Raw genomic sequence first — 7,750 nt, forward strand, 5'->3', positions numbered from 1 at the left:
TCAAGAGGCCGCAGAGTTGCTTTGAGACTGTGAGTAAAGTCATCGATCAGGCGGCGGTAGTCATTGAGACTCCGATATGTATAGTCTGGACATTTGCCTCTGCTGCAGCTGTGTTCGCAAAGCAGGAAAAGAAAGCGCCAGAAGGCAGCCCCCTTGGATTGTCCATCAAGGAGGCTATATGGTTTCCACGAGAGCGTAAGATGCTGGCAATGTACGCCAAGCTCGAAAATGCTGTATTGTTGAGTTTGTATTGACGTAGTTAGCCACAGAATTGTTCACACGATTCGCCTCCTTTGCTGGTGCCTCCGAGCATTCTGACACGTGGGATATTGACTTGACGCTAAAATTTTGACCTATGCATGTCTCCATTCAATTGGCCAAAGCGGCCCTGATGCAAAACACTTTTAGATCCTCTCACGCGCATCATCGAAACGTGTTTCTTGTTTGAATAAACTAGTTCTACTGCTGCGTCAACAAACATCAAAAAAGTTAAAGCAAAAGAAGCCGTCTCAGCAAACCAAACAACTGCATTTGCTAGCCTGCGTACATCTGCTGCAACTGCAGCCATTGAATAAGCCAGGGTTCTTTGCAGCCATCAAAGCATGTCATGAGGATGTCCTTCCGGCCAGTAATTCAAGTTGGCTGCTAGCAGTAATGGATCGAGATGTCTTCCTCTGCAGCTGGAGCATTTTGCGTCGATGTGCTGGAGTGACTTGTCGAAGGAAGCGCACCATTGCCGGATGAGTGATGAGGAGAAGACCTTTCTTCGTTCATGAAATTGACGCAATCTGTCAGTTCTCTCAACGACAGGCATACTCCCGCGGTCATGTCATTCATGTACTCGACACAATCTGTCCATTGTTCCGGCGGCAAGCTTCCTGCCTGGCCCTGCAAGTGATCAATACAGTTTGTCGTAAAGTTCAATGGCATGCAACCTGCCATGTCCTCCATCGAATTGATTGGCTGCACGTCTGAGCTTGCAGCTGAACCACCAACCGCGTCATTCGTAGTCGATGAAGACCTGCAAACATAGATTTGCTCCTTCCCACAACATCGCTGGTCTTCTGCTCGGGCACCCTGTGTGATAAACGCTGGTTCTGAGTGACCCAGGATAAAGCGCCAATCAGATGGGCATGTCGATTGAAGCACATGGTTTTTACGCATGTAGGGGCAAAACTTTGGGCATCGGCACATTCTGAGATGATCAGGCCTTTTCAGTTTGCAATCGAGGTTTTCACCGTGGATATCGTACTTGCTGTCAACAATCCACGGCCGACTGAAGAGACTGTTCGACATGTCGGGAAATGTTTTCAGGATGTACTCTGGATGACAACTTTTTGGTTGAAGCCGCCACTGCGAATCCTTTTCCCGAATCCAATCAGCCAGTGGTGTATTTGGGGAGAATTCTTCAAACACACTGTGATCAGTTCGATTCCAGGCTCTTGGCATCCAGATGCGATGAACACGGATCAGCATTGTGCATGTACAAGTCACAAAGCAAAGGCTCCCAGCTTGAATGGTAGCTGTAGACTCGATTGTGTAATCCTCGTCTACATCCGCGGCTCTTCGGAAGCAGCCCATATAGCCCCGTAATTTTTTGTCGTACTGTTCTTTGACGAGCTGTTTGTCCGACTCTGCACGGTGACATTCGGAACTGCAGGCATGTTTGCGAGCAAGGAATGCGGGATCATCCATCGACAGAATTCTGCAATGGCCCGCCAGAGGAAATGAAAGAGCGTACTTCATGTAGAATGTCGCATCATAACAGGTGCGCTTATCTGCCCGATGACGGCCTGTAGACAGCTGCAAAGGTCCGTTTCCAGGCGTTGGCTTCTTTTTGGACGAACCAGACTTTTTTGGATTGAGTTTCGACTTGCCGCAATTGCCTTCTGTAATCACAGCCTGAACTGTCGATTGAGAGAGGCAGAACGCCATCAGGAGACAGCAGAGCCCGAAGATAAGGCGCATGGAAGATATCGTAGTTGCATGTTTGACTCGCCTAGACCGGCCGGAGACTGCAAGCAAAAGCCAAAGCAACGCCATTCAGATCAATGTGAAAGGCAAGCTTGATGAGCAAGACTGAAGGAACAGGCTGGCGCATATTCCTCAACAGAGCCAGTCTTCTACTTCTTCTGCTGCTTGACATGATTGTGAGTCAGGAGTATCAATGTGCGCAAACGTTACTGCAGCTGAGAGATCGGCCTGAGAAAGAATTTCTTTTGATCAATCAGCGGAAAAATATCCCTGCGAGTTCCTTACGTTGATAGGTGAGTTGGAGAAACGCAGATTTGAGAGTCCAGCCAGTTGAAGAAACGCAGATTTGAGAGCCCAGCCTAAATTGAGCAGGCATAGTTCTCGATGGTGTACTTGCAGTTGCGCGTCGGGCGCTGCAAGTAGTTTACTCAGCCTCGCTGTCGCTGTTGTGTGGTCGAAGGTAACACTCCCCTGTTGATCGATGAACACTGATACGTAGCAGACGTCATGACCAAAATTAGAACTTCTCGAAAAGGACCCTCATTGAGGTCGACGTAAGAAATTCGCTCGATCTTTCCTGAATCGACAATGCTCGCAATGAGCAAGGGAGAATTCATTGTAACAAAATGGAACTGTGCATGCTTATAGTGACGTAAAAGCATCAAAGCAAACATTGCCATTTTGCTCTCTGAGCCTTCCATCTCATTCAGTGCAGTGTGCGCAGCCAAAGACTCATTCAGGTTGGCTGTACGTCACAAGGACTTGATAAGGTAAGCGTACTCAAATCTGCTCTTGAACAGCTATGCAATTGACTCGAATTGGAGTGCAAAGTACTGTCTGCACGAACACAGCACTGGATGCTGATGAGCGAGAAACATGGTGAGATTGCGCGGAGTGAGTCTATCTCCCTTGAGTGGCCATGTGCAGCTGAGCTTGCCTCTCGATTGTAGTAGTCCCTTACGCGTCTTAAGTCAAGACTGTACATCAACAAAACAAAGTTGACAGAAGATAGCCAAAAGGGAAACGGATCAACCAGGTCCAATCTATGCGTTAGTCGAATAGTCAGTGCTGCTTTCATACCTTTGGCATATCGTGATGCTCACTCAATCGGCTGAGATGCGTATTCATTGCTTGAATACGTTCCTGATGCGACTGTCCACCGGTCCGCTCAATCTCTCGTTGTTCCTGCATCGAGTCAGCTCTATGCCTTTCTTGATTTGTTTGCACATACTCTGATGCGCTTGATTTCGTCAAACTTGCGCTGCGCTGGAGTCCGTGTATCCCGTTTTCTCAGACTCTCTTGTGCATCAGAGGCAGAAGCAGAGGCAGAAGCAGAAGCGGCTGTATCGGCCTCAGTCTGCGCTTGTGCGCTTGCAACAGCAGTGGACTTGGGCTTGCTTGTCTTCTTTCTACGCGTGTCAGCACACGTTCTTGCTAGTCTTTATAGCGTACTTGATGCCGCCTTTGAGCTTGAGCTTTCCCTTCTTTGCAGTGTAGTCCATATTCACAGCACTCTAGCGTAGTCTCAGCCTAGTAGTCTGCAGTCTGCCGTCGCTCCCCCAGACACAAATCAAATCCCCGACCCGACAACAGCAGCCAGCAGCAACAACAAAAAGCCAACAGAAGAAGCAGGTCCCCTTGCACGCCTAGTCCTCGATCACAGCACATCGTAGTGGACTAGTGCCTCTGTCTCTGCTTCTGACATAACCAAAACCCAAGCGCGCGCGACAGGAACGATACGCTAGGACAATGAAGGTATGGACGCCTTACTCTGTGTTATTCTATGAGACTGACGTTGCGCGCTGCAGTATCTGGAGATTCGCGATTTTGAGAGCATCAATGATAAGCTCGTCTTCAATGCAGATGACTGTCGTATCGTCGGCAAGTGCGAGCTCTACACCACAAAGGTCGACCATCCCTCATCCACACCATCGACAGCGCTAATGCATGTAGGCTGCAGGGAGTGACAAGAAGCTGTGCAAGTCCATTGAACGATCGCTCGAGCAGCGCTACGTCGAGGATCTCGCCAAGTCGCCCAATTCACCCTCGAGCGCACTCTCAAAATCACCATTTGGACCCCTTAATCTGTCTGCGAGTCGCAAAACGTTTGCGTACATCATCGCAACGATGAATGCATCGCATCCAGATCACGACTTCAGCTCCCTACGGCCCTTTGACTTTCGGAATGAGCGCAACTTGAGTGCTGTTTTGAATGCACTGAATACCACACTCTCCATGCAAGGACAACTACAAACTGCTGGGTTATGGGAGTTGATTGATCGGCATATTGATCTATCGCAGTGCGATATTTACTCCTACGCGCCAGATGCAGACAGTGATCCACATGGCGGTGATGGCTTACTCTGGTCGCAATCGTACTTTTTCTTCTCGAAGGAGCAAAAGCGCGTTTTATACTTCACGGTCCGGGGTTGTTCATTGCGGAGTCCGCCGTTGAAGGCACGGGACTATGAGAGTGATGCGAGCGATGACTTGGATGGGAGCAAGAGCGTTGTCTTTGATATGGATGACTTTGCGCTGTAGTGACGACGACGACGCAGACTTGACTTTTATACAACAGTGAATATACTTATACCACTAAGACAATCAGGAGTCAGCAAGGGGCCAGGAGTCTTGGCAGGAGGTATACGAGCACTCGGATGGACGAGACAGAGACGTACGTCAGCCGCCCTTCCAACGCACTCTATCTAGCAAAGAAGGGATCAAAAATCATGGATACCATGACACAGACATCGGCACAGCTAACAGCCTGCAGTCTTAACCAGAAGCTCGTCGGGGCTATCGAGCGGCAAGCAGAGCTCGAAGATCAGGTTGCTCAAGCGCGGCAAGAACTCAGGCATGCGCAACAGCAGATTGCAAAGCTAGAGCAGGAACAGCGCGAGACCAAGGATAGACTCGCGGCTGGTTTGCTGGTGAGTAAGTCTCAGGTGGAAGATGAGACGCAGGGATTACGGCAGACTTTACAGGTTGAACAGGCAAATCGGACGACTGCGGAGGAAGCTCGGTCACGGATAGAGAAGGAGCTCGAGGACTTGACTCGTTCGTTGTTTGAAGAAGCCAATAAGCTTGTATCAACAGCACGGAAAGAGACGGCTGCTGTGGAAGAACGTAATGCTCAGCTTGTGAGGCAGAATGAGGAGAAGACAATGTTGTTGGCAAGTCACCAGCAGCAGCTGGAAGAGCTCAAGGCCGTCTTGCAGCGCATGTCAACGGAGGAGGTTCGATGGAGTTCACGGCCCGGCTCACCAAAGCCGAATCCGACGCGTCAACAAGCTACGCGGCATTCGAGAGAGCTGTCGCTGGGCAAGATACAAGCACAGGGTAGTCCACTGACGCCGCACTTCAGTCCTGCTGTTGGCACTTCCTCATCGCCACAGATACCGCAGGGTGTTTTGCTGCCGTCTGCCTTTGATGATGCGCAGGAAGAAGGACCTCCAGCACAAGACAACGAAGAGGAGACTGATCAAGGGGTCCTGCCGACATACAGAACCGACACGAAGGCCTTCTACGAGTTCCGTGCCCTCTTGCCAAGGCAAAACACGCCCAAGCACTCTATGGAACGGCCTACAAGCGACAGCACTGCATCACCCTTACCAAGTCCCATTATTGCATCGTCATCTTACTGGGGCCGCAGCTCGACAGACGACAAAAAAGACAAGGACCTACAATCAAGTAAATTCTGGAAACGCGCTCTCATTGAAGATGTCGAGCCGACGCTACGACTGGATATGGCGCCTGATTTAGGCTATCTCGGCAGACGTACGTTCCTACAGGCTGTTGCAGAGGGCCACCTTGTTGTGGAAGCACACCCTGCACATCTTGCACGCTACCAACCAGAGCGATCGCCGTGCGCGTTATGCGGCGACAACCGCAATGATGCTGAGCATGCACGCAGATTCAGATGCCGCACGAGCGAGTCCAAAGAAGCTGCGGTGCACCCGCTCTGCGACTGGTGCCTGGACCGAGTGCGTGCTGTGTGTGGATATGTGGCCTTCCTGCGACAGGTCCGGGATGGGCTGTGGAAAGGGGAGGAGGAGGAAGGTGCGTTGATGCGCTGCTGGTGCGAGTGCGTGAAGCTGCGTGAGACGATGTTCTGGACACGCGTCGGACACAAGATTGAGTACTGACCAGCTATATACCTCCTGCACATACACATAGCGCATGGCCGGACGCAAGATGGACCTCTTGCAACTCACGGCCGACATGGCGCACCTCGCCTCCATCCTCATCCTCATCCACCGCATACACATCCGCAAGACATGCGCAGGCATCTCCTTAAAGACACACATCCTCTACCTCACCGTCTTCATTACGCGCTATGGCGACCTCTTCCTCTACACCCATAGCATCTACAACATTACCATGAAGATCCTCTACCTCATCACATCCTCCTACATTGTCTTTTTGATGACACTCAGCCCGCACTACAAATTGACGTGGTACCGCGGGCTTGATACATTCACAATCACACCAATCCTCGTCCTCTCTGCCGTCCTGGCAATCATCATCACGCATCGCTATACCGTATTTGAGGTGCTCTGGACATGCAGTATTATTTTGGAGTCCATGGCCATTCTCCCTCAACTCTTCCACCTGACTCAAGTCCCTAGCCTACCAGCCCTACCCCTCTCTCACCTGGTTGCGCTCGGCGTCTATCGCTTCTTCTACGTCTTGCACTGGATGCATGCTTCGTTCAATCATACTCGCAAAGTCGACTTTACCAGTTTTCTATTTGGTCTCCTGCAAACCCTCATCTGGGCAGATTTCCTCTGGGTCTGGTACAATCGCAAAGTCATCAAACTCGTCAGTGACGAACCCGGTGATTTAGAAGCTTCCGGTGGTGCAGCGGAAGCAGCATCCGTGGATCAAGGAGATCTCTCGCGCTCCTTTGTCTTGTTTCACATCTTCACCATGGCGAGGGCATTTGAAGAACGTTTCGCTGCAGGGAGACGTGGTGTTGGCGCTGGCAATGGTCTTTCTGTCTCTGCCTACCCAGAGGATGAAGTCAGGATTCAGCGTGAAGGCCCTTCAGCGACTACGTTCTCTGATACCGCCCACGCTAATCCAACGACTGAGCACGCAGATGCGGATGGCTTCTCCGTCGCTAGTGAGGATGATGAAGAACGACGCCTAGCTGCTCACAAGCCAGGCCCAGACACAACACCACATACAGCTTCGGGCACCACGTCCTCTTGAAGCACATGAAAATGCTTCACCACCAATTTATGGCTTATGCTTAACGCTTCCACTTTGTGGCTTCTTTCTTTAGCATCTAGCAGCAACTTAGCCACGTATTTGACAAATATTTCTTTCGTAAAATGACCATGCGACATATATGAAAGGGTAAAAAGGGCCCTCGAACCGATTTGTTGTATAGCCTCCATTGCTAGAAAAATTAGAGCTATGGTCGAATATGCAGAATGGATCGGCTTTATTCCACGGGAGTCATCTCAGGTGACCGACTGAGAGTGAAGACCTCAACAAGCACACCAGCTAAACACCCTCGTCCTGAATAGCTATAGGGTTAGGGTGCAGGGATTGCGACAGACTTCACAAGTTTTTTTTTTTTTTTTTGTTCCGTTGTCTTACATACCTACTCCTCTCAGGACTCTATGGCCTATATAGGAACTCAGCGGCACCGCCGCTTGTTCTGTCTTTGAAAGATACACGCCTCACGTGTAAAGCTCTTCCAGTACTTGTCCTCGCGCGCAATGGATTGCGGCACTACCTGCTCCGTCATTGTCGGCGATCTGGCCTA

The 7,750-nt window shown here is 50.4% G+C and overlaps 5 protein-coding genes across 5 annotated transcripts; 3 read left to right on the plus strand and 2 right to left on the minus strand.

The window, feature by feature from the left end:
* Positions 1-645: 645 nt before the first annotated feature.
* On the minus strand, positions 646-1,968 carry BCR37DRAFT_389879 (uncharacterized protein; the record flags this gene model as incomplete). The annotated part of the gene is made up of 1 exon (XM_040870778.1): positions 646-1,968. The coding sequence occupies one exon, from the start codon at positions 1,966-1,968 to the stop codon at positions 646-648; it is 1,323 nt and encodes a 440-aa protein (XP_040722100.1).
* Positions 1,969-3,002: 1,034 nt separating this feature from the next.
* Positions 3,003-3,476, minus strand: BCR37DRAFT_389880 (uncharacterized protein; the record flags this gene model as incomplete). The annotated part of the gene is made up of 4 exons (XM_040870779.1): positions 3,003-3,017; positions 3,055-3,159; positions 3,206-3,383; positions 3,427-3,476. The coding sequence occupies 4 exons, from the start codon at positions 3,474-3,476 to the stop codon at positions 3,003-3,005; spliced, it is 348 nt and encodes a 115-aa protein (XP_040722101.1).
* Positions 3,477-3,723: 247 nt separating this feature from the next.
* On the plus strand, positions 3,724-4,515 carry BCR37DRAFT_395778 (Maf1 regulator-domain-containing protein; the record flags this gene model as incomplete). Its single annotated transcript, XM_040871670.1, has 3 exons — positions 3,724-3,729; positions 3,783-3,881; positions 3,928-4,515. The coding sequence occupies 3 exons, from the start codon at positions 3,724-3,726 to the stop codon at positions 4,513-4,515; spliced, it is 693 nt and encodes a 230-aa protein (XP_040722102.1).
* A 197-nt stretch (positions 4,516-4,712) lies between these two features.
* On the plus strand, positions 4,713-6,119 carry BCR37DRAFT_352548 (uncharacterized protein; the record flags this gene model as incomplete). The annotated part of the gene is made up of 2 exons (XM_040868140.1): positions 4,713-5,337; positions 5,461-6,119. 2 exons carry the CDS (start codon positions 4,713-4,715, stop codon positions 6,117-6,119), a joined length of 1,284 nt encoding a protein of 427 aa, XP_040722103.1.
* A 49-nt stretch (positions 6,120-6,168) lies between these two features.
* Positions 6,169-6,792, plus strand: BCR37DRAFT_341590 (er lumen protein retaining receptor, variant; the record flags this gene model as incomplete). The annotated part of the gene is made up of 1 exon (XM_040867404.1): positions 6,169-6,792. A coding segment is annotated over one exon (624 nt), but the record flags the coding sequence as incomplete, so codon positions are not given.
* Between the last annotated feature and the right edge of the window lie 958 nt (positions 6,793-7,750).

Source organism: Protomyces lactucae-debilis, assembly GCF_002105105.1.
Source record: "Protomyces lactucae-debilis strain 12-1054 chromosome Unknown BCR37scaffold_29, whole genome shotgun sequence".
In the NCBI taxonomy this organism is placed as follows: Eukaryota; Fungi; Ascomycota; class Taphrinomycetes; order Taphrinales; family Protomycetaceae; genus Protomyces; species Protomyces lactucae-debilis.